Source organism: Carex rostrata, chromosome 2 (genome assembly GCF_964058835.1).
Source record: "Carex rostrata chromosome 2, lpCarRost1.2, whole genome shotgun sequence".
NCBI classification, from domain to species: Eukaryota; Viridiplantae; Streptophyta; class Magnoliopsida; order Poales; family Cyperaceae; genus Carex; species Carex rostrata.
The window spans coordinates 3606051-3632715 of NC_135919.1; the positions used below are offsets into that span (position 1 = coordinate 3606051).

At 34.3% G+C, this 26665-nt stretch overlaps 2 protein-coding genes across 7 annotated transcripts; both read left to right on the plus strand.

The window, feature by feature from the left end:
* Positions 1-557: 557 nt before the first annotated feature.
* On the plus strand, positions 558-26661 carry LOC144569476 (putative disease resistance protein RGA3). Of its 4 annotated transcripts, XR_013516068.1 has the most exons (4): positions 558-5093; positions 24994-25024; positions 26205-26284; positions 26390-26642. XR_013516068.1 is itself a non-coding variant. In XM_078319848.1 (1 exon), exon 1 carries the CDS (start codon positions 972-974, stop codon positions 5061-5063), a length of 4092 nt encoding a protein of 1363 aa, XP_078175974.1. In that variant the 5' UTR covers positions 558-971; the 3' UTR covers positions 5064-5110. The 4 variants fall into 4 exon arrangements, 1 of the variants encoding a protein (XP_078175974.1); XR_013516070.1 differs by lacking the exon at positions 26390-26642 and having other exon boundaries at positions 26205-26365; XR_013516072.1 differs by lacking the exons at positions 558-5093; positions 24994-25024 and adding an exon at positions 5475-5951 and having other exon boundaries at positions 25055-26284; positions 26390-26661.
* On the plus strand, positions 6590-13487 carry LOC144569491 (uncharacterized). 3 transcript variants are annotated; one of them, XM_078319875.1, is made up of 8 exons: positions 6590-6727; positions 9171-9262; positions 10092-10171; positions 10479-10522; positions 11024-11052; positions 11132-11510; positions 11598-11866; positions 12811-13487. In XM_078319875.1, the coding sequence occupies exons 3-6, from the start codon at positions 10104-10106 to the stop codon at positions 11273-11275; spliced, it is 285 nt and encodes a 94-aa protein (XP_078176001.1). In that variant the 5' UTR covers positions 6590-6727; positions 9171-9262; positions 10092-10103; the 3' UTR covers positions 11276-11510; positions 11598-11866; positions 12811-13487. The 3 variants fall into 3 exon arrangements, with proteins under 3 accessions (XP_078176001.1, XP_078176009.1, XP_078175993.1); XM_078319883.1 differs by lacking the exon at positions 9171-9262 and having other exon boundaries at positions 6626-6727; XM_078319867.1 differs by lacking the exons at positions 6590-6727; positions 9171-9262 and having other exon boundaries at positions 9269-10171.
* Positions 26662-26665: the final 4 nt, after the last annotated feature.

Here is a 26665-nt window from a genome sequence, read left to right on the forward strand (position 1 = left end):
GAAACTGGGAAGAATTCAAAGTTTCAAACACTTGGTTTTGTCCGGATGGTCCATTAGTCCGCTAGTCCCACAAGAAAAAGGAAGAATAAACAAGTGAAGCAACGGATTCGGTGGATTCAATAAGGAAACGGATTCGGATTTCTCATCCTACTTCGGATTTGGAGCGGAAAATTTGAATCCGCTGTGTATGATAAATTAAACTCTTATTTTATCTTCTTCTTTAAAATTTCATTATTTTTTGTTTAATTAATTATCTGAGCCAAAAGTCTACAAGTTCGAATAGATAACATAGAAAAATGAAGGGTCCTTGTTCCATTTAAAAAGCGCTCGTACCAGCCCCGTGACAATCCAAAAAGATACACCAAGTACTGATAGTGTGGCGAGTCATTGACGCTTCCACTTTGCCTTTACTAATACAGCAATTAATTGTATTCATATCCTGCAGGGATATCACTACAGCTTGTAACTCGGTTAATGCCACATAGTATCTGTCCATCTACAATAATGCTGTGGACTTGAGAGTTGCAAGTCACCAAATTTCATCTCTTTGCAACTACCTTCAATCTATCGACCTCTCTTTCTCTCTCTCTCTCTCTCTCTGATTACTTGCCGTAAGGTACGCGTTTGAGTTTTCAAAATTAATCTTTGTTTCTCATCTCAGCCCTCTCTCTTGATCTCTTGTCATCTAATGCCCGGTATCTGTTTCAAGAATCTCTAACTCTTGATCTCTTGTTATATATCTTTGTTTCTAGCCTACTCATTCCCTTTATTTTATTATTGAAAGAAGCTGCCTTTTGCTATCTTCATTTCTAAATCCAACAATTTGATACGTGTTTACAGCCCACAAAAAAAAAAAAAAAATTGCTACTTGTTCCTTGTCATTCCCAATAAACACAAAACACACACACACAAAAAAAAAAGTACCTGCTTGGATTTGAAGAAAGTGACACAGGAGAAGAAGGAATTTCGAGATGTCTCTTTCAACCATTGCAGGTCTAGCGGGTTTCGCTGTTTCGAACCTTGTCAGCACAGCGGGGTCCTCTGTTGTTGAGAACCTTGTCAGCACGGGTTATTCGTACTTGCATAGCCATATGCTCGCAGATGATAGCAAAGCCGAGCTAAAGAAGCTACAAACAGCTCTTCCCAAGATTAGAGTTGTCATGGGCATTGCTGAAGCACTCAAGAAGAAGCACCCGGATACTGGCCAATGGTTCGAGCAGTTTAGGCAAGCTGTTGAAGCATCTGAAGATGTGCTTGATAAGTTGGAGTACAAAAAACTGAAGGATATGGTAAAAAACCGAGATGAGGCGGAAGACACCGCTTCTAGCTCAAAGAAGAGAAAACTGTGTACTACCAATGATTCTGTGGAGAGGTTGAAAGAGGCTGTAACAATGTTAAATTGGGCTACTGACGGTGTGGAAGATCTCCTCCAACTTGCCAATTTTAATAGTCTTTTGGAATCACGGCAAGAAGTCGGTCAAGTTTTGAAGGGGCAAACTACTTCCTTTTTAGCTGAAAATGAGGTGTTTGGGCGGGAAGTTGAGAAGAACAAGATAATTGATTGGCTGAAGCAACCAACTAATGCTCACCTCTCTTGTTTTAGTATTGTCGGAGTGGGTGGACAAGGGAAGACCACACTTGTGCAATTTGCATATCAAGAGATGTTGAAGGAAAAACAATTTGACAAAACAATTTGGGTTTGTGTTTCAACCAACTTCAGTGTTGAAGATGTAACGAGAAAGATGCTCAGCGAAACTAATTGTGGTAAACCATTGAATGCACTTCAAAAGAGCTTGAAAGATATGGTATTGTCAAAGAAAATCCTTCTCGTTCTAGATGATGTATGGGATGATAAGAGAAGGTGTGATTGGGAGCAACTGATTGCCCCTTTGAAGTTTGTACAACAAGGGAGTAAAATCATATTAACAACTAGAATGAAATCTGTTGCAGAATTGCTTGCTAATGTGATAAATACAGAGCATAAATCTCTAACATTAGAAGGCTTAGGAGAGCAAGAATTGCGATTGCTCTTCTATAGCTATGCATTTCGTGGTTTTAACCATGACAATCATCAAAATTTACAAATAGTTGCAGATCAAATACTAAAATTGCTCCGAAGTAGTCCATTAGCAGCAAAGTTAATCGGAAGCTTACTGAATTCCCGTATGGACCACCAGTATTGGAGAAAAATTTTGAATCACGGGTCTCTTTTTAACTTAGAGCAAGCAGAGGATGTGATGGATGTTTTAAAGTTGAGTTACTACCATTTACCAGTAGATTTGCAGGTATGCTTTAGGTTTTGTAGCATATTTCCTCAAGATCATCAATTTAATAAAGATGATTTGATCAAAATGTGGATCGCCTCTGGATTTATCTCGCAACAATCAAGCAAAGAAAAAAGCCCAGAAGATATTGGAGAAGATTACTTCGATCTTCTTTTGAGGAAATCATTCTTTGAATATTCTAAATTACAGAAAGGTGAAAGGTATGCTATGCATGATTTGATGCATGACTTGGCCCGTAATGTTTCCATTGGGGAATGTTGTAGAATAGAGCCTAATGATAAATCTATTACCATACATAGCACTGTACGACATGTGTCTGTACATGGAAGAGAAATTGACAGGGTCTCTAATCTTGGGAATTTACGTAGTTTGGTTATTATTACTGAAAAGGATTCATATTTTGTTTTACCGAGTAATTTAATCAAAAAACCTTTATGTTTATTGAAAATAAATGGATACAGTAGCCTTGAATTGCCCGAAGAGATGAGTTGTTTAGTACACCTTCGCTACCTATCCATTGAAACTGAATCCGTTAAGTACTCATTCCTCGCTTCAATTTACAAACTTTATCATTTGCAAGTACTAGAGTTTCCAACAAGTTGTGATAATTCATCCTATTTGGGAATTGAAACAACTGGAATGACCAATCTACTTATGTTGCGTTACTTAAGGCTTCCCAAGGAGATAATGCAAACTATTCATGGAGTCCATAAGCTGACGTCTCTACGGGAGTTAACCTTTTTTGTTGGACAAGAGAGTGGTCAACATATAAATGAATTGGGAAAACTAAACAGTATTCAACACCTTTCCATTGAGAACATTGACAATATAGAGGATCCCAATGAAGCTAAGAGTGCCAACCTATTAGAGAAGACTAATCTCATATCGCTCTCACTGAAATGGACCTCAGAGAGCAATTTTGATAACCCCGAGCAAATTATTAACTACCTCCAACCCCACCCAAATCTCATGGAATTGACAGTTGAGAATTATAAAGGCCAAAGATCTTCTAACTGGATGAAGGATTCTTCCTCTTTAAACTTGTCATCTCTAAAATTTTCTAATTGTCCTGTTTGGAAAAACCAATTGTTTTCATGGCAAATGCCATATCTGGAAAGTATTGATATATGTAATTGTCTAAACTTGGACAAGTTACCTAATATGCCCCTTTCTCTAAGAAAATTTAGAATTCATAATGTAAGTCTGACTGCTCTTCCGGATTTTCACCAAACTTCTAATAATAACTCGCAACCATTATCTCTGAAATTATCACTAAGAGTAGTGGAGATAGAAAGCTGCCCCAACTTAATGTCCTTGAATGGATTTTTGCAGCAAGACAACCTAGATTTGCAATCTATTGTGACATTAACCATCAGCGGATGTGAGAAACTGGTATTGGTACCGGTAGATACATTTGGGAAATTATTGTCATTAAGCTTCTTGTCCATAAAAGATTGCCAAAATCTAACCGAATGTCCCAGTCTACCACTTTCTCTGAAACATTTTGAGATAGAGAATGTTGGAGTTAGTGCTCTTCCAGGATATTACCAAAGTTCTGACTCATGGGGCGGACCATCAACATCGTCATCACTAACATATGTGGACATAAGAAACTGCCCAAAATTAACAGCATTGAATGGTTTTCTGCAGTCAAGCAACATAAACTTTCAGTCATTTCGGGATATAAGTATCGATGATTGTATGAATCTTGTAGATATTCCAATAGGTGCTTTTGGAAATTTTGTGTTGCTAATATTCTTATCTATTCTCGAATGCCCAATGCTAAAAGCAGTTGATAACCAGAGCAACCTCCTGCCCCCGTCACTCAAAAAACTTTTCATAATGAACTGCGGTGAACTTGATGTGCCACTGCTGGAGTCAGCATCACGTCTCACTGCTCTTACTGAACTTTCGATTTTTAACTGTGTAAACATTTCTCGTATTCCCTCCTCAGAAAATGCTTTTGTATCACTTAGTTATTGGCATATCCGTGGATGTGACAAGCTCGTCGAACATTCATCTAGGGAACAAGCACTTGGTGTTAAACAAGGAAGCAACTTGGTGTCATTGAAGCTCTCTGATCTTGTAATCGATCACCTCTCTCTCCTTTTTATTGAACCACTGAGAAGCCTGAAATTTGTAAGCGAACTGAGAGTCAGTGATTGTTCAAGTATAGAGGAATTGCCGGAGCAATGGCTACAGCAAAACAACAGTACCCTCAAGAAGTTGAACATCAGGTATGCAAAATCTCTAAAGTCGTTGCCAGCAACAATGTCGAGGCTCACTGTGCTTGAAGAGCTAAAAATCATCGAAGCTGATTCGCTAGAGCTTCTCCCAGAGTTACCTACTTCATTAAGGTCGTTGACTATATTGCCAAGTAGATCTCTGAAGTCATTGCCTGCTACACTGGCGAGGCTCACTATGCTTGAAAAGCTACATATTGATCATGCTGATTGGCCCAAGCATCTCTTGGAGTTACCTGCTTCTCTAAGGATTCTCAATATTGGGAATGCAAGCACTTTGAAGTCTCTCACTGCTCTTGAAAGCCTAGGAATTGAACAAGCTAATCTGGAAGAGCTTCCGGAGTTACCTGCTTCTCTAAGGGAGTTTATTATCAAGGGTGCAAGCTCTCTGAAGTCATTGCCTCCTACAATAGCAAGGCTAACTTCCCTTAGGAGGCTAGAAATCCTGAAAGCTGATTTGCTGGAGGAAATCCCGAAGTTACCTGCTTCTCTAGAATGGAAGAGAATTAAAGGTCGTGGTGGCCGTTGGCTGTGAAAGAAATCAGATACCTGCAGTAGGATAGTGGTTCATTATTTCACAAGGTACATTCTTTTCAATTTCTTAAAATTAATAAAAAGCTCTTGCAATAAATTGGAATCTGTTATTCATCAGATAATAATATTGACACTTCCATCTCGTCTTCTCAAACTTCAACTAATATGCGTATTTTTTTTTTTCCTTTTGATTTTTGCCTACAGAAAGAATTCAGAGTATACTGTTACTGTATACTGTATACATTCCTCCTTATTTCCAAGCTATATCTTCTACTTTACTTCTTTTATTTTTTAATTTGATTTATGCCTACAGAAAGAATGCCCCAATGAGTAGTGCTGACTTAACTGTAATAGCTCAGAGGAACAGTGGATTATTATAGACAAAATCACCATGCAGGTATAAAATTATACATCCCTCCTTATTTCCAAGCTTTCTGTTCTACTTTACTTCTTTTATTTTTACTTTGAGATGCTAACATATCTTATCAAATTTTGAACTCCGTCTATGTTTGAATGATATAACTGGCCCCAAGCCCGTATAAAAGAAGAAGGGTCAACAAAATAAATTTAGAAGTGCTGATTAGAAGAATAGCAATTCAAATTACAAAAAAGACACCAAAAATGTTTCCAAAAAAGAACTGAAACAGTTGAAACCACACAACAGAAAACTTCAGAAAGGACGTGCTGATTAGATGAATAACAAGTTTTTTTATATAAAAAGCAAATTAAAAGTTATGGTTTCAAAGGTACGTGCACAAAATTCACAAAGCATCCAAACCGCATTTCTAACAATAAGTTCCACCATATCAGGGACTAATTTGCCCAAATTCCATGTTTTTTGAAGGTTACCTAAATTCCATGTTAAAGTGTCTGATGTTGTTAGCCAAAAGTTATTTATGGCCGTTCTTTCCTTTTGCTATTTTTTATCCTTTTCATTTTCTGTAAGTGTACCTGCTTTGCTTTTAATTAATACCACTAATTTATCTTTGACCTTTGGTACCAATTGAGGCAGCTTTTTGGGTTCTCTGGGTGATCTATTGTCTTTTACTCGGATAAGAAAATATGTTGTCCCAGTTAAGTCCTGAACTACCTGCATCTGTAACCATACTGGCACAGTACTTGTACCAGATGTAGCAAGATTTTTTAATGAGAGGAGGCTAGATATCAATTCCCTCACCTGATAATTTTTTCACTGAAATGGGGACTATACTAAACTGCAATTTCAGATGTGTTTAGCAGATAATTATGGATACGGGCATATAGATTGACTTAGTATTTATTACTTGGTTGCACCAATTTCTTAAGAAGCATGGCAGTGAAAAGCTTGTTGTTAATTTGTTTAATTTATTAGAAAATTTATCACTTAATCTTCGATACACTAGTTGAGATATTTACCTTTCTTGTTAAATGAATATAATAATACCAAATATAATGTACACTGGTCCCTTGCTGAGTTATTTTAGTGTAAGATTCCCTTTACTAATTCTTTACCGAATTTGCATATTAATTGGAACAGTTGATGACCAGGTGATAGAACTGAAGTGATAGTGCTGTTTGAGTTGGCCAGTGCTAGAACTGCAGTTGGAAAAGTTCAAAGGAAATGCAAAATTGTCCCAGAGGATCGAGTTGCAGTGCACTTTTAGTCCAGCTGAGGAGATCAATGAGGTTAGACTATTAAACAAAAAAAAATGTTATTAGTAATATCTCTAATTCATTAGCTACAGCCTTATTTGCCAGGAGATACCTTGTCAACATGTATAATTAACAGTATTGGCTAGGTGCTCTTGAGGATCAAGCAGCAACCAAGCCTAATTGGATATGTATAGTTATGGCATCATGAGATTTTGGACAAAATACTGATCATGAGAGACCATGAGAAAATCCAATTAGTGTGCAAATACTGATCATGAGATTTTGGACCAAATCATCATAGACAATTTTATTTATAAAATAAAAAAGGACATGATATCATTGGAAAAAATAGAATCAGTATCGGTTATATACAGATATCAGTATCATTGGAAAATTTTTGACCATTGTTACAATCACGACAAGGACACGACATCATTGTACTCCCCTTATTCGCCATATCTTCCATAGCAACTCTGATAAATTCCTCGACACCTGTCGTATATTCATCCGATAGACGTGATGCTTCGTACATCCAACTGCGGTCCATCTGCAATTATAGTGGAACACAATTAATTTAGAACAAGCTTGGGGTACTAAATTATATTCACAGTAAGGCTTACATGGGGCCTGGTTACCATCCTATCCCACTCTTTGAATACTTCGTCTCAGTAGTGACCACTTGGTAGTCGTGTTTTAGTATTTAAGAAAATTTCGGCAGCATTTCCCCTTAGTTCCCCGAGTATTCGGGGAACTAATAAGGAGAAATGCTGCCGAAATTTTCTTAAATACTAAAACACGACTAACAAGTGGTCACATCCTAATTGAGACAAAGTATTCAAAGAGCAGTCCCAAAACGGGGACTATTCAAAATTAATCCCTAATGGATTAATTTTGAACAGGTATCATGACTTAAAGGCATTAATCATGCGGTTTTGGCTCTCAAGACAATACTCTAGCTACATACTTACTACAAATCTATTTAGTCTAGCTATCGAAATACACATTTATGCACAAAACTAATTAAACATGAGTTTTATGTGGTACTTACAAATTTTTTAGATGCCGTACCGAGTGAGATGAAGATCGCTGCACCAAATCTCTCAATAATAGCCAAACTACAAAATTAAACCATCGGAACCTAAATAAGAGATGTATATATATATAACATGGACTTGGCTACGATGCTATATATGGGTTGCATAGAGGCCTCCCGTGCTACGGCTCAATATTTGAGTTTTCAAAATACTCACGGTCGATCCGAACCGTTTATCTTGTTCTCCGTATTAATATGTGTTTGGAGACCAAATTTTACATTTTTTGGAAATTTTTAACTATTTTTTTAGATTTATTGAAAATCGTTGTTTTTCAGACAAATCTGGACCATAAAAAAATAGTAAACAATTTCCAAAAAATGTCAAATTTGGTCTCCAAACACATATTAATACGGAGAACAAGATAAACGGTTCGGATCGACCGTGAGTATTTTGAAAACTCAAATATTGAGCCGTAGCACGGGAGGCCTCTATGCAACCCATAGCATATTAGCCAAATACTATATAACATATATATGATGCATGCTATATATGGGTATATATCAAAAGCTCAAATATAGCATGCATGTGCAAATATAGTTATATCAAAAATTCATATATATCATGAATTTGCTCATCTTCACATATAAAGAAAAGCTTAAAATATAAAAATGTATTAAAACCTAAAAGATAGATTAGGGTTTATAAAATGGGCCGAATTAGAACCTAAATTGTGCTAGATCTAACATCAAACTTGAGAAAAGAGATGATTAATCAATTAATGAACCTGAGAACGAAGAGTGAGATAGCTGATAAATGCCCAGTAAGATAGCTGCTGCGCCAAGCAATGGAGGAAGAAGAAAGAAAAATGATTCTGTGAAGAATCAGACTTCGGGATAAAGCTAAATAAGAACTATCAGCATCGGTTCTAAGCTTAGAACCGATGCTGATACTTTACAATCAGAATCGGTTCTAAGCTTAAAACCGATGCTGATAGTATCAGCATCGGTTTTAAGCTTAGAACCGATGCTGATACTTTACAATCAGAATCGGTTCTAAACTTAGAACCGATGCTGATACTTTACAATCAGAATCGGTTCTAAACTTAGAACCGATGCTGATAGTATCAGCATCGGTTTTAATATTAGAACCGATGCTGATAGTATCAGCATCGGTTTTAATATTAGAACCGATGCTGATAGTTCATGTGCTGTGCTTTCATTAGCTTTTAGTATCGGTTTTAGTGATAGAACCGATTCAGGTAGGTATTAGTATCGGTTGGTCAGTACACCCGATCCAGATAAGCCGATCCTGATTCCTGTTTTTCCACTAGTGGATTCTTGCTACTTGCCAATCTCTTGAATGAAAAAGGCTTGATATAGATAGAAACTAGCATTCATTATCTACTGAGGTACTGGATTTTCATTAATTTGTTTCATTTTCAGATTAATATTCTAATTAGAGATAATGGAAGGAAATGTGGAAGCTTGGAGGCCAGTGATAGTGCTGTTTGGGTCGTCTTCTTTGGCCTGAGTCGGTATGTGCCTCTGTCTGAGTACAAGGACAACATGTGACAAATCGCGCTATATATCAGAGCACTTCTCATTTGATTTTTTCTATTAATTTTCAATTTTCATTTTCTTTTGAAGCAAATTTTGTTGCTTAGTTTTAAGAGATAGAGATGGCCGTGCTGTTTTTGAACTAGGTGTCTGTTACCTGTCATTGGTTGCAGTATCTTGGTTATTGTACCAGCCAGGGGCTAGTATCGGTATTAGTTGGAAACTTAAAATACAACCATGCTAGTTATTATTTCAATCATGGTTTGTGGTTTGCAGAATTTTATGTTGAATATTGATTCAATAGTTGAGTTAGTAGATACCATAATTAACATGTTCTATAATTATCGTAAAGTCTATTGTTAAGTCATGTAATAGCATTTTTCTGCATAATGCACAGCAGGGGCAGTGTCGGAAAAGTAGATGTTATATCGAGATTAAACTGTATTTTTAGAAAGTAGTGGCTTATTATTGTTAGGTAGTACTTTAAGCAGGTATGAACTTCTGTAATTTTGTTGTATGAGAAAATACAATTGAGCATTTTGAAAAATCAGTTTTCTGTTTACCAGTATTTTCTGTCAACAGTTTCTCTATACCAGTTCGTACCAGTAAAGGATGCAGCATACAGCCAAGTTTCAAACATTTTAGCCCGAACTAAGACTTGACCGTATTTCCAAAATTAGGAATTGCATATAGTGAAATTAGAATAAATTCCAGCTTAATTGCACATGGATACAGTATTTTTCCTTTTACCTGAATTTGCATGCCTTATGTGGATTGTACTGATACATATAGTTCCTTCACATGCAGGGTTTATCTGAGATGACACGTGTAGTTCTCCTAATTAGCTGCCCTCCAGTCAGTGAGAAAATGCTTCTTGAATCAGCAAGGTGATTTCTCAAACTTACCTGTTATGCATCACCCTTTCAGTTTTATTTCAGTTTTATTTGAATTTTATACCCCTGAATTAGGACATATGAAGCATGTACAGTACACTATAGAAATGTGCATTGAACTGAACCACACAGACATAAGCTTCAAAGTTATCAACTTGTTTAGAGCAATACAAAAGCGCTGAGACTGGGATGATACATGCTTTATGTAAGCTGATAACATACATTGTCACTAGTGAATAAAAATAATAAACAGGTTGGCCTTATTTGCATGTTGATAATTTTTAAAAATTAATTGATGCAGAAACGGAATATACTTGTTAGATAGTGGCGGCAGAGATAATGAAGGTGATGAGTCAACCTTCTCTATATTTGGGTGAAATCTCCCTACCGAGTTTGAAAATGTCATATATCCTATCTGTACCTTTCATGCAATAGTCGATATTGTTAGTTGTCTACTTCCTTCAACAACCCCCCACCCCAAAAAAATAATGAGAAATTTAGATATAAGCCCATCATAACTTGTTTGATTAGATATTTCCCCATCAAAACTTCAAAATTAGTTATTTAATTTACCCATTTCTCAATTAAATCAATTAAAAATGATGATTAATAGTTATAAAAAAAAATAATAAGACAATTATACCCCCTCCCTCTGTCTCATTGTTTCAGGTAATTTCGCATATACTAATATTTGGGATAAAAATTGTGTTAAACTTTTGCTTTATTGGGATGTTATGTCATCTCAATTAAGGGTTAATTTAGGCTTGTTAACTTTTCAAAATTTGTACTCCATTTTTTACAACTGGTGATATACTTTTCTTTTGCATCTGGAACTGGTACTTGAAGTCAACTTGAAGCCATGGAGAAGATTCAATGTAATTAGTCATAGGCTGAATTCTGTCTTTTGAATGCACGTGTATTTTTGATACTTACCCAGAAATTGACTTCCACCAGGAACACAATGTCACTGGATCCAACTACTCCACATACCACACGGACCTATTGACTCGGCTCTGTGCACCACCCACTGACATGTTGTACGACCAACAGGAGTTCCGGTACTGTACCAGCAGCAGCATCAACAACTGTCTAATATGACCTATGGGTCGCCGCCGAGCGAAAGCTCTGGGTCCATCCCAGGGATCATAGAGGGGTACAATGTGGGCCAGTTTGAGAGCGTGCAGGGTGGAGCCAGGAGGCAGAGAGGCAGTGGTTCGGCACCGAAGGGAACAAATTAAGAAGAAGGAAAAGCAAATGAGAGAGAGGCTCTGTGATAAGTATGAAATTATGAATTGCTCAAGGCTCTGATCCAGTGATCTCCAACAGAACCAAGGTACATGTACATTTGCTTCATTGTTTATGTTAATTGTATTAATATTTTCTCAAAAAATATATACATATGAGGTATATTTATATATAGGATGATCCGGCAACAATAGTGTCAAATGCCATAGATTACATCAACGAGTTGTGTTGAACTGTGAACGAGCTCAAGATCCTGGTTAGAAAGAAACAAATCCAGTGTCGACGTCTTTCAACAAAGATACTAATGCTGGCGATATGGAGAGCAATTTTGTAATGGACAAAGAGAGGGATATATTGGAGGTCGATGGTTTAAGGAGCTGGAGCGTCAGAAGCCCAGTTTTTGAACGGAGAGCTGCTTGAGCAGATGCAATTATAATACAGAAGGTTTGTAAGGGTATAATTGTCTTTTTTTATTTTTTTTTATAACTATGAATCATTATTTTTAATTGATTTAATAGAGTCATGGATAAATTTATAATATAGTTATATTTAGATGGGAAATCTAATTAAACAAGTTATGATGTGCATATATCTAAATTTCTCAAAAATATTTTCTAGAAATATATCAAATACTTTGTCTGGAAGGAGATTTGGGAACATATTTATTTCAAAATTCTAGGAAGTTTCCTACTCTTTTTACATTTTCTGCAAAAATCATCCAATGTATTCCAGGAATAAAAGAGAATTTTACGAAAAGACCCTTCTATTATGGATATATTAGTTGCATCAGGCCCCATCATATTTTCCTTCCTGAGCAAATTACAACAATCTAAAAATGTACTGCAATTGTTTGCAAACCTGGGTAAAAAGTTGTAGGGTTAAAATAAAAACAATAAAGTCATCAATTTAATGGAAAATTTCCAAAATCTAAGCAGTAACAGTTATTGTTCATTGACTTCATTGTAACCCTTATTGAATTTAATGGAATTGAGGGGGAGATGGGAACTTAACGTGTGACATTGATGAGAGAGACAGGAAAGGACTCAGGATATCTAATTCTCTCATTACAATTTAATGTGTTCAGTACTAAACTTAACACAAAGTGATTATATTTTATTTTTTCGTAATACTCTTATTTCACCGAATGGTTCAAAATGGTTCAGATTTGGTTTTGAATGGGTGCTTGTCAAGATCAGTTTGAAAACTGGCACTGATTTGATGATGAGGTTCATTATGCATTGCAATTTAATACTATCCAGCAACAAGCTTTTTTAATAATGTTTAGTGCAGTATGCTACACTGTTTTTAATATATGTTTCAATGGTTCTCCCATCCCTTCTATCAGAAACACAATTTTCACCATTAATCATGGTTGGATCTTTGGACAGGAAATATGTAAAAGGAGGTGACAAAGCAGCTGCAAAGGCATCAGAACTTAAGAAGTGGAGACCTGGAGATATGGATATGATTCCATTACAGTGTATTGATTGCCCTCACTTAATGCACTGACCTTGGATGAGAGGCAAGATTGACTGGTACAGATGGTACCAGTGGAGGGGATGACAGTAACATGATTTTCCACTCTTTAGTAATCCTTGTGTTCTGTGATAAGAACTGATTTCTAAGTTTTATTTAACTGCATTGTTGAGCAGATTTTTTGGATTTTGGTTTCTTTTTAAAAGCTTTGAGATGTAATAAAATGCTATATGAGATGATAGACTAAAATATGGTACACGTTTACCGGTAGGCAGTTTTCTTTTTTTGGGTTTGTGGTTAAGGTTTTGAGTTTGGGATCCCTAGCTCGCCAATGATGCAAAATAGTATGTACTGAAACCATGCTATTTCCCACTAATGGATCAGTTAGTAGAGTTCAGTAGCTAGTTTATGCATGAGAGGTTCCCATGGGTTTTTCTAGGTTCAGGTCTTAATTTCGATTTTTTCAGTAGTTCCTCACCATGTATTTGTTTCTGGTAATTAATACAACGGGCTGGATAGTAGCCTTTGTTTAATAATAATAATAATAATAATAATAATAATAATAAGGAATTGCAACTTTCTTTTCGTATCTTGATTTTTGTACTTGATGTGTTAGTTAAGTAATCACTATATTTTAATTTGGATGGGTTATGGATCTTGTGTTTCGTGTCATGTACAATTATATATGCTCTCTATATGTGGATCGCTTAGGAGTAAACTTAGACCCCATGTGTAAAGTTGTATATTACATGATATAATGTTGTTGTTTTCATTGATAGCAAAAAAGGCGCACTGCTGCAAATAATAAATAAATTTATCATCTGATTGTAAATTTGTAATTTTCTTCAACTTTTCTTTCACTAGACAGCCACTGTCTATTTTTTTTTTCAAAAAAATGCACTTAGCCTAACCAAGAGGCCATTTGAATTTCTATTCGGTGTCCATTTGAGATGGAGGGGTCAGTTGTAATCTGCTTTGATATTCCTGCAGAAAAGATTTGAATGGTTCAGATTTTTGACAGATCCATTCAAAGTTTGAGATATCTCAGATGATGTGAATTAGGTTTGTAGTGGGTGTGGGTGTGAGATATATATTATATTATTCTTTGTGCATATGGACGGTTTGTATATACTTTGTAGTGGCCAAGTGGGTATGACATATTTTTTTCTCACGCCTCTCTATGTCTAACTGAGAAGTTTGCGGGACGTTGTCTAGAATTGTATATCTGAATTTTTCTTTCAAAAATATTTGGTTCAAATTATTTTGTTTCCATTGTTAGAGAAGTACAATCGATTATTTATTTACTGATACTACAGTTAAGTAAAATTGTTCTTATATATCTTGAACAATATGTTAAACTATCAACTTAATATCATTATTATTTAGGAATTTTAAATTTAATGTTGAACCTAAAATAATATAAAATATGAATATATGCATATCAAAATCAAACATGATAAATTTAGTAAAATATTATAAAATTTGAAATTTTTTGTATTCTACAATATTTATATACATAGATTTTATTGAGTACTTTGGACAGTTCGAACATAATAAAAAAAATTATATTTTACTTGTTAATGTGCTAGCTGATATGCTAACGTTACATTTGACTTGAGTAACTTACAGTAGAATAAAACAACATTATAAATTAAACTCTTTTGATCTTGTATCAATGTTGTACATGATAAATTAATTCTTTTTTTTATTTTCTTCATTAAAATTATATTTTTTTTGTTTAATTAATTATTTGAGCCAAAAGTCAGTTCGAATAGATCAAGGATTGCAGAGTAGGATACCACATAAAATAAAATAAGTGAACGGCCCTCTGTTTCATTTAAAAAAGTGTTTCTACCAGCCCCATGACAAAAGTCGTCGCTCAAGTTTCCAAAAAAAAAACAAAAAGAATCTGTTTCTTGGTAAATCCAATACAGTAAGTACTGACAGTGTGGCGAGTCATTGAACCTTCCACTTTGCCTTCACCAAATACCAAGTACTTGTATAAGTTGTATTCATATCCTGCAGGGATATCACTACAGCTTGTAACTCGGTACATGCCACATAGTATCTGTCCATCTACAATAATGTTGTAGACGAGAGTTTCAAGTCAAGCTAATTCCCCTGTTCCGTCTCTCTCTCTCTCTTTCCTCAGCTAATTCAATCAATCTTTCTAGTGATCTATTCATCTCTTTGCAACTACCTTCAATCTATCTACCAATCTCTGTTTCCGACTCTCTCTCTTTCTCTTTGATCTCTTGCCGTAGGGTATGCGTTTGTGTTTTCCAAATCTCTGTTTCTCTCTCAGCCCTCTCTCTCGATCTCTTGTCATCTGATGCACGGTATCCGTTTTCATAACCTCTAACTCCTGATCTCTTTATCTCTTGTTATCTTCGTTTCTGGACTATTCATTTCCTTTATTTTATTATTGAAAGAAGCTGTCTTTTGCTATCTTCATTTCTAAATTCAACAATTTGGTACGTGTTTACAGCAAAAAAAGAAAAGAAAAAAAAACAAGAAGAAGAAGTTGCTACTTGTTCCTTTTCATTCCCAAGAAACACAACAACAACAACAACAACAAAAAAAAAAAAGGGCTTTGATGTGAGGAAGGTGACCCGGGAAAAGAAGGAACTTTAGGATGCACTAGTGGAAAAACAGAAATCAGGATCGGCCTATCTGGATCGGTTATATGGACACCCGATCCTAATAAGTATCTGGATCGGTTTATTTAAAAAAACCAATCCTAAAAACTATTCAGATCGGTTTTTAGTAACAACCGATCCTAGTTTATTACTATTAGGATCGGTTTTTTGTGGAAACGGATCCTGATACTATCAGGATCGGTTTTATTTTAGAACCGATCCTAATAGTTCAATCATTTGGATCAGTTTTTAGTAAAAACCGATCCTGATAGTATCAGGATCCGTTTCCAACAAAAACCGATCCTGATAATTAAAATATCTCAAATAAATCTTATTAATTGAAATATATCATAAAATAGCATCTGGATCGGGTCTATACATAATAACCGATCCAGATAACTTAAATACATATAACAAATTAAAATATATCAGAAAATAGCATCTGGATCGGTTTTTAGCAATAAAACCGATCCAGATACTATCAGGAACGGTTTTATTGCTAAAAACCGTTCTTGATAAAATTTTTTTTTTTTTTTTTTTTTTTTTTTTTTTTTTTTTTTTTTTTTTTAAGGTAGCATGGTAAAACCTGGCCAGCTTTCAAGTACTTTTTTTTTTTTTTTTAAAGAGGTTTATAATTAAATTAATTTCTTTAAAGAGGTCAAATTAAAGATATTTCATTCCCTATGTACATCCTATATATGAACCGTCTGATCAAATTCGAAATAATATGGTCTTGGTCTAACCATATATATTTTGTTATCTCAGGTAATATGAATTCGTTTCCATTTGTTCATGACATCAATTAAGCAATTAATTTTATGGTATTAATTTATAAATAACAAATAAATAATTAAACAAACAATTATACAAACACAAACAAGTTGTTTATTTTTTTTTAAATAATCTCTGGTTATATATATATATCTCAGATAACTTAAATACATATAACAAATGAAATATATATCAGAAAATAGCATCTGGATCGGTTTTTAGCAATAAAACCGATCCAAATACTATCAGGAACGGTTTTATTGCTAAAAACCGTTCTTGATAATTTTTTTTTTTTTTTTTTTTTTAAAGGTAGCATTGTAAAACCTGGCCAGCTTTCAAGTATATTTTTTTTTTAAAAAAGAGGTTTATAATTGAATTAATTTCTTTAAAGATGTCAAATTAAAGATATTTAATTCCCTATGTACATCCTATATATGAACCGTCTGATAAAATTCGAATCAATATGGTCTTGGTCTAACCATATATATTTTGTTATCTCAGGTAATATGAATTCGTTTCCATTTGTTCATGACATCAATTAAGCAATTAATTTTATGGTATTAATTTATAAATAACAAATAAATAATTAAACAAACAATTATACAAACACAAACAAGTTGTTTATTTTTTTTTAAATAATCTCTGGTTATATATATATATCTCAGATAACTTAAATACATATAACAAATGAAATATATATCAGAAAATAGCATCTGGATCGGTTTTTAGCAATAAAACCGATCCAAATACTATCAGGAACGGTTTTATTGCTAAAAACCGTTCTTGATAAATTTTTTTTTTTTTTTTTTTTTTTTTTTTTTTTTTTAAAGGTAGCATTGTAAAACCTGGTCAGCTTTCAAGTATATATATTTTTTTAAAAAGAGGTTTATAATTGAATTAATTTCTTTAAAGATGTCAAATTAAAGATATTTAATTCCCTATGTACATCCTATATATGAACCGTCTGATAAAATTCGAATCAATATGGTCTTGGTCTAACCATATATATTTTGTTATCTCAGGTAATATGAATTCGTTTCCATTTGTTCATGACATCAATTAAGCAATTAATTTTATGGTATTAATTTATAAATAACAAATAAATAATTAAACAAACAATTATACAAACACAAACAAGTTGTTTATTTTTTTTTAAATAATCTCTGGTTATATATATATATCTCAGATAACTTAAATACATATAACAAATGAAATATATATCAGAAAATAGCATCTGGATCGGTTTTTAGCAATAAAACCGATCCAAATACTATCAGGAACGGTTTTATTGCTAAAAACCGTTCTTGATAAATTTTTTTTTTTTTTTTTTTTTTTTTTTTTAAAGGTAGCATTGTAAAACCTGGTCAGCTTTCAAGTATATATATTTTTAAAAAAAGAGGTTTATAATTGAATTAATTTCTTTAAAGATGTCAAATTAAAGATATTTAATTCCCTATGTACATCCTATATATGAACCGTCTGATAAAATTCGAATCAATATGGTCTTGGTCTAACCATATATATTTTGTTATCTCAGGTAATATGAATTCGTTTCCATTTGTTCATGACATCAATTAAGCAATTAATTTTATGGTATTAATTTATAAATAACAAATAAATAATTAAACAAACAATTATACAAACACAAACAAGTTGTTTATTTTTTTTAAATAATCTCTGGTTATATATATATTTCTCAGATAACTTAAATACATCTAACAAATAAAATATATATCAGAAAATAGCATCAGGATCGGTTTTTAGCAATAAAACCGATCCAGATACTATCAGGAACGGTTTTATTGCTAAAAACCGTTCTTGATAATTTTTTTTTTTTTTTTTTTTTTTAAGAACAACTTTGAAAATAAAATAGTATTAGAATCAGTTATTTCAAATAACCAATTCTAATACTATTTTTTTGTATATGGCATATGGTTCAATTATATGGTTGTTGTATATGTAATTAGTGTGGTGATTAATAGAATATATATATGGTTGTTGTATATGGCATATGGTTCAATTATAAATATTTTTTGATGAAAATTAATGTAATTTACATTATTAAAATTTATGTGATAATATAATTAGTTATTTGACATTGATATTTCATTTTGAAGTCATTTTGACTATTGAATTTTTTTATACAATCATGCATGATGCATCAATGACTTGTGCCATATAATAATATACATAGGACTTGAACCCTTGTTGTGTGGGGTTGTGAAGGAACGAATACGAATATTAGCATTTGGTCGATCGGAACCGTTAAAATGAAAGAATGTCATATTAATTTCACCATTATAAAATTTGATACAATTCGGGATTCGTGTACTAGTTCATCAAAGCAAAACAATATAGCAACATCGCACGGCCGTAAATAATTTACGTTGGATCAAAACTTACAGTTGTCGGGCCTTCGGCACTTTTACGTTATTAATGTTCCATGTTATATCTTGATCATTTTAAAAATTATTACATGTCATTTAATTACAGACCCACCGTTGGATGATCATGCAGAAATGAACGGTCTGCATTCCATTTAACAATTTGATGCCATTAATAATAATAAAATTGTACAAAATTGATCATAGTAGAGTTGATTTGGCCATACAAACACAAATAAATAAATTTGATATTTTTCACATTTTTCTTAATATTTATCTGTGTACATGCATTATCAACAGAAAAGAAAATAAATGGTAGCCGTTTGATGGTTGATAGACCATCAATATGAGTGGGGTTTACCGCAGTGATCTTTCTTATATATAGTATCAGGATCGGTTTTTTATAAAAAACCGATCTTGATACTATTTTTTTTCAAAGTTGGTTCTGCAGCAAAAAAAAAAAAAAAAAAAAAAAAAAAATTATCAAGAACGGTTTTTAGCAATAAAACCGTTCCTGATAGTATCTGGATCGGTTTTTTATAAAAAACCGATCCTGATTTTTTTTTTTTTTTTGCAGAACCCATTTTGAAAAAAAAATTTATCAAGATCGGTTTTTATATAAAAAACCGATCCTGATACTATTTTTTTCAAAGTTAGTCCCGCCAAAAAAAATTAGTATTAGGATCGGTTTTTTATAAAAAACCGATCCTAATACTATTAGGATCGGTTTTTTATAAACAACCGATCCTAATGATAACTCCCTATATAACCTGCTTAGGGTTCTTCTTATTTTCATTCCGCGCCTCTCATTTTCAACTTAGCGTCTCTCTCACTGTCTCCGTCTCTCCCTCTGTACTCTTTGTGTCTCTCTCTCTGTCTCCGTCTCTCCCTCTCCTCCGTGTCTCTCTCTCTCTTTCTCTCCGTCTCTTCCTCTCAAAGCCGAGCCTCTCGCACCTCCGGCTCGGCCGATCAACTATTACGGTATTAACTTTATATAATTTTCTCATTATTATGCTTTAAAAACACATTTTTTTGTATTTTTTATTGTAAAATGTTTTTCCATCTAATTGTTACATTTGTTTTTATTTTTAGGATCTTTTTTAATCTCAAGTGATGTGATTGCAAAAGAGGTAATTATTGATTTTTTTATTGTTGTGCTTTACATTAATTGCATAAATGTGTGTTAATTGAAGAAATAGCTCAATTAGTCACTTGTATGTTTGTTAATTAATTTTTTTTGGATTTAAATTTCTTGTTATAATATGTAATGCTTCACAAAACTTTGTATGAACATGAATTTTTTGTAATAATTTAAGATGTGTATGATATTTAATTTATGATGTGTATATGATATTTGATTATTGTTTCTTACTGTGCAAAAAAAAAAATATTTAGGATGCTGGCCAGCAAAATATATATGGAAGCTGGTTAAATAAATAAAAATATTTTTTTTAGCTTCAATAAAACATCAGGATCGGTTATTTTAAACAACCGATCCAGATTACTACTATTATGATCGGTTATTTTTTTAAAAACCGATCCAGATTTCAGATCCTCATTCCAACAAAAAAAAAGTATCAGGATCGGTTTTATATAAAAACTGATCTTGATAGTTCGTATCTGGATCGGTTTTTATTTAAAAACTGATCTAGATATGAAATTTTTAATAAAAAAAAATATTCGAAAATATTATCAAGAACGGTTTTTATATAAAAACTGATCTTAATAGTTCCTATCTGGATCGGTTTTTATTCAAAAACTGATCTAGATATGAAATTTTTAATAAAAGAAAATATTCGAAAATATTATCAAGAACGGTTTTTATATAAAAACTGATCTTAATAGTTCCTTTCTGGATCGGTTTTTATTCAAAAACTGATATAGATATGAAATTTTTAATAAAAAAAAATATTCGAAAATATTATCAAGAACGGTTTTTATATAAAAACTGATCTTAATAGTTCCTATCTGGATCGGTTTTTATTCAAAAACTGATCTAGATAACTACTATTAAGATCGGTTTTATGAAAAAACCGATCCTATTAGTTTCTATTTGGAACGGTTCTTTAAAAAATATAAAACCGATCCTGATAGTATCAGTATCGCCTTCATCAGGATCGGTTGGATTCCGTTACTGATATGTGTATATAACCGATCCTGATTCCATATTTTCCACTAGTGATGGCTCTTTCAACCATTGCAAGCCTAGCAGGTTCTGCTGTTTCGAACCTTTTCAGCACCGCAGGGTCGTCTGTTATTGAGAACCTTGTCGACACAGGTTATTCGTACTTACGTCGCCATATGCTCGCAGATGACAGCGAAGCTGAGCTCAACAAGCTACAGACAGCTCTTCCCAAGATCAGAGCTGTCATGGGCATTGCTGAAGCACTAAAGATGAAGCACCCGGATGCTGGCCAATGGGTCGAGCAGTTTAGGCAGGCAGTTGAAGCATCCGAAGACGTGCTCGATGAGTTGGAGTACAAAAAACTGGAGGATATGGTGAAAAACCGAGATGAGGCGGAAGACTCCTCTTCTAGCTCAAAGAAGAGAAAAGTGTGTACTAACAATGATCCTATGGAGAGGCTAAAGAAGGCTATAATAATGTTAAATCGGGCTTCTGATGGTGTGGAAGATCTCCTCCAACTTGGCAATTTTAATAGTCTTTCGGAATCAGCGCAAGAAGTTGGTAAAATTTTGAAGGGGCAAACTACTTCCTTTTTAGCTGAAAATGAGGTGTTTGGACGGGAAGTTGAGAAGAACGAGATAATTGATTGGCTGAAGCGACCAACTAATGTTCACCTCTCTTCTTTTGCTATTGTTGGGGTGGGTGGACAAGGAAAGACCACCCTTGCGCAATTTGCATATCAAGAGATGTTGAAGGAAAAACAATTTGACAAAACAATTTGGATTTGTGTTTCAACCAACTTCAGTGTTGAAGATGTAGCGAGAAAGATGCTCAGCGAAACTAATTGTGGCAAAACATTAAATGCGCTTCAGGAGAGCTTGAAGGATATGGTACTTTCAAAGAAAGTCCTTCTCATTCTAGATGATGTTTGGGACGATAAAAAGAGGTGCGATTGGGAGCAACTGATAGCCCCTTTGAAGTTTGTACAACAAGGGAGTAAAATCATATTAACAACTAGAATGAAATCTGTGGCAGAATTGCTTGCTAATGTGATAAATACGGAGCATAAATATCTAGCATTAGAAGGCTTACGAGAGCAAGAGTTGCGATTGCTCTTCTATAGCTATGCATTTCGTGGTTTTAACCCTGACAATCATCGAAATTTACAAATAGTTGCAAATCAAATACTAAAATTGCTCCGAAGTAGTCCATTAGCAGCAAAGGTAATTGGAAGCTTACTGAATTCCCGTATGGACCACAAGTATTGGAGAAATTGTTTGAATCACTGGTCTCTTTTTAACTTGGAGCAAGCAGAGGATGTGATGGATGTTTTGAAGATTAGTTACAACCATTTACCATCAGATTTGCAAGTATGTTTTAGGTTTTGTAGCATATTTCCTCAAGATTATCAGTTTATTAAAGATGATTTGATCAAAATGTGGATCGCCTCTGGATTTATCCAGCAACAATCAAGGCCAGAAAGCCCAGAAGATATTGGAGAACATTACTTCAATCTCCTTTTGAGGAAATCGTTCTTTGAATATTCTAAATCATGGAAAAGTGAAAGGTATGTCATGCATGATTTGATGCATGACTTGGCCCGTAATGTTTCCACTGGGGAATGTTGTAGAATAGAGCCTAATGATAAATCTATTACCATAGATAGAACTGTACGACATGTGTCTGTACATGGAAGTGAAATTGACAAGGTCTCTACTCTTGGGAATTTACGTAGCTTGGTTATTATTATTGGATGTGATTCAGATTTTGTTTTACCGAGTAATATAATCAAAAAACCTTTACGTTTATTGAAAATAAATGGATACAGTAGCTTTGAATTGCCCGAAGATATGAGTTGTTTGGTACACCTTCGCTACCTATCCACTGACACTAAATCGTTAAATTACTCATTTCTCGCTTCAGTTTTCAAACTTTATCATTTGCAAGTACTAGAGTTTCCAACAAGTGATAATTCATCCTATTCGGGAATTGAAACAACTGGAATGACCAATCTACTTATGTTGCGTTACCTAAGGCTTCCTAAGGTGATAATGCAAACTATTCATGGAGTCCACAAGCTGATGTTTTTACGGGAGTTAACCTTTTTTGTTGGACAAGAGAGTGGTCAACATATAAATGAATTGGAAAAACTAAACAATATTCAACACCTTTTCATAAAGAATATTAACAATATAAAGAATCCCAATGAAGCTAAGAATGCCAACCTATTAGAGAAGTCTAATCTCATATCGCTCTCCTTGAAATGGACCTCAGAGAGCAATTCTGATAACCCAGAGCAAATTATTAACTTCCTCCAACCCCATCCAAATCTCATGAAATTGACAGTTGAGAATTATAAAGGCCAAAGATCTCCTAGTTGGATGAAGGATTCATCCCCTTTTAACTTGTCATCTCTAAAATTATCTAATTGTCCTGTTTGGAAAAACCAATTTTTTTCATGGCAAATGCCATATCTGAAAGGTGTTGATATATTTGATTGTCCAAACTTGGATATGTTACCTAATATGCCCCTTTCCCTAATTCAATTTAGAGTTCATAATGTAGGTCTGACTGCTCTTCCAAACTTGCAGCAATCTTCTGGTAATAACACTCCTCACCCATTATTCTTGAAATCACCACTAAGAGAAGTGGTGATAAAAAGCTGCCCCAACTTAATGTCCTTGAATGGATTTTTGCAGCAAGAAAACCTAGATTTGCAATCTATTGTGAAATTAACCATCAACGGCTGTGAGAAACTGGTATTTGTACCGGTTGGTGCATTTGGGAAATTATTGTCACTAAGACAGTTGTGCATGAAAGATTGCCAAAATCTAACCGAATGTCCCAATCTACCATTTTCTCTGAATTCTTTTTGGATAGAGAATGTTGGAGTTAGTGCTCTTCCAGGATATTACCAAAGTTCTGCCTCAAAGGGCGGGCCATCAACATCATCATCACTAAGAAATGTGGAAATAAGAAACTGCCCAAAATTAACAGCATTGAATGGTTTTCTACAGCCAGACAACATAAACTTTTAGTCATTTCGGTATATATATATCAAGGATTGCATGAATCTTGTAGATATTCCAATAGATGCTTTTGGGAAATTTGTGTCGCTAATGTCCCTATCTATTCTCGAATGCCCAATGCTAAAGGCAGTTGATAACCAGAGCAACCTCCTGCCCCCGTCACTCACAAATCTTTTCATAAGAAACTGCGGTGAACTTGATGTACCACTGCTGGAGTCAGCATCACGTCTCACTTCTCTCACTGATCTTTTGATTTATAACTGTGCAAACATTTCTCGTATTCCTTCCTCAGAAAATGCTTTTAGATCACTCAGTTGTTGGCATATCAGTGGATGTGACAAGCTCGTCGAACATTCATCTAGGGAACAAACACTTGGTGTTAACCAAGGAAACAACTTGGCGTCATTAAAGCTCTCTGATCTTAAAATCGATCACCTCTCTCTCCTTTTTATTGAACCACTGAGAAGCCTCAAATTTGTAAGCGAACTGGAAGTCAATGATTGTTCAAGTATGGAGGAATTGCCGGAGAAATGGCTGCTGCAAAACAACAGTACCCTTAAGAAGTTGGACATCGGGTTTGCAAACTCCCTGAAGTCATTGCCTGCAACAATGTCGAGGCTCACTGTGCTTGAACAGCTAAAAATCTTCGGAGCTCTTTCGATGGAGCATCTCCCAGGGTTACCTGCTTCATTAAGATCGTTGACTATATGGTTTAGTGGATCTCTAAAGTCATTGCCTGCTACACTGGCGAGGCTCACTATGCTTGAAGAGCTACATATTGATCATGCTGATTGGCTGAAGCATCTCCCAGAGTTACCTGCTTCTCTAAGGGATCTCTATATTGGGAATGCAAGCTCTCTGAAGTCAAGGGCTGCTACACTGATGAGTCTCACTGCTCTTGAAAGACTAGAAATCGAACAAGCTAATCTGGAAGAGCTTCCGGAGTTACCTGCTTCTCTAAGGGAATTGATTATCAACGATGCAAGCTTTCTGAAGTCATTACCTGCTACAATGGTGAGGCTAACTGCCCTTAGGAAGCTAGAAATCCGGAAAGCTGATTTACTGGAGGAACTCCCAAAGTTACCTGCTTCTCTAAAAATGAAGAAAATTGAAGGACGTGGTGGCCATTGGCTGTGAAAGAAATCAGATTCATTATTTCACAACTTTGTATTCACAAGGTACATTCTTTTCAACTTTATATTCACAAGTTATTTGTAGTAGTTCTTTCCTTTTGCTATTTTTTGTCCATTTCATTTTCTTTAAGTGGTGCAGGTGGGCAGTACCTGCTTTGCTTTTAATTAGTACCACTAATTTATCTTTCACCTTAGGTACCAGGTGAGGCAGCTTTTAATTCATTACTTCTCTGGGTGATCTGTTGTCTTTACTTGGATAAGAAAATATGTTGTCCCAGTTTAGTCCTGAACTAACTGCATCTGTAACCATACTGGCACAGTACTTGTACCAGATGTAGCAAGAGTTTTTAATGAGAGGGGCCTAGATGTCAATTCCCTCACCTGATAAATTTTTCACTGAAAATGGGGACTATACTGAACTGCAATTTCAGATGTGTTTAGCAGATAATTATGGATGCAGGCATATAGATAGACTTAGTTTTGTCTGATGAAATGTAAACTGATTGCATTGCCCTTGTTTATTGGTGGATAGGTTTCAACCCTGGTTTTTCCACATTGTAGGATATGTTAATGGGGCCCATTTCCATGACACCAGGTCAGCTGGGCTAATATGTTGGGATAAAATTAATATTTCATATGATTGAGGAAATCAATTGGTTGTTAAACCATAATTTCATGTGGGTTTTGTCATAGAATTTGTTACTTGGTTGCACCAATTTCTTAAGTTATGTAATAGCATTTTTTCTGCATAATGCACAGCAGGGGCAGTGTTGGAAAAGCAGATGTTATATTTAGATTAAAATGTATTTTTAGAAAGTATTGGGTGGTTATTGTTAGGTAGTACATTAAGTAGGTGAACTTCTGTAATTTTGTTGTATGAGAAAATATAATTGAGCATTTTGAAAAAATCCGTTTTCTGTTTACCAGTATTTTCTCTCAACAGTTTCTCTATATTCTTTTTTTTGATGAAAAAACAGTTTCTCTATACCAGTTCGTACCAGAAAAGGATGCAGCATACAGAAAGTTTCCAACATTTTAGCCCGAATTAAGACATACTGTATTTCCAAAATTAGGAATTGCATATAGTAAAATTAGAATAAATTCCAGCTTAATTGCACATGGAAACAATATTTTTCTGATACAGAAAAAACAGTATTTTTCCTTTTACCTAAATTTGCATGCCTTATGTGGATTGTACTAATGCATCTAGTTCCTTCACATGCAGGGTTTATCTGAGATGACACGTGTAGTTTTCCTAATTAGCTGCTCTCCAGTCAGTGAGAAAATGCTTGTTGAATCAGCAAGGTGATTTATCAATCTAACTTATTATGCATCACCCTTTCAGTTTTATATCTTATATCACCACATATGTGCAAAGTTATTTATTTGAAATTTATCCCCCTGAATTAGGACATATGAAGCATGTACAGTAATACAATCCAGTGAGAAATCTGCATTGAACTGAGCCACACAGACACAAACTTCAAAGTTATCAACTTGTTTAGAGCAATACAAAAGCGTTGAGACTGGGATGATACACGCTTTATGTAAGCTGATCACATACATTTTCACTAGTGAATAAAAAAAAATAAACAGGTTGGCTTGTTTGCATGTTGATAATTTTTAAAAATTAATTGATGCAGAAACGGAATATACACTTGTCAGATAGTGGCGGCAGAGATATTG

What these genes read in the sequence shown, in the direction of transcription:
- LOC144569476 (XM_078319848.1), top strand. Translation starts at nt 972, where the DNA reads ATGTCTCTTTCAACCATTGCAGGTCTAGCGGGTTTCGCTGTTTCGAAC.
- LOC144569491 (XM_078319867.1), top strand. Translation starts at nt 10,086, where the DNA reads ATGCAGGGTTTATCTGAGATGACACGTGTAGTTCTCCTAATTAGCTGC. An exon ending in ATGCTTCTTGAATCAGCAAG is followed by an intron (nt 10,172 to 10,478) that starts GTGATTTCTCAA and finishes TAATTGATGCAG; the next exon opens with AAACGGAATATACTTGTTAG. An exon ending in AGCCATGGAGAAGATTCAAT is followed by an intron (nt 11,053 to 11,131) that starts GTAATTAGTCAT and finishes GACTTCCACCAG; the next exon opens with GAACACAATGTCACTGGATC.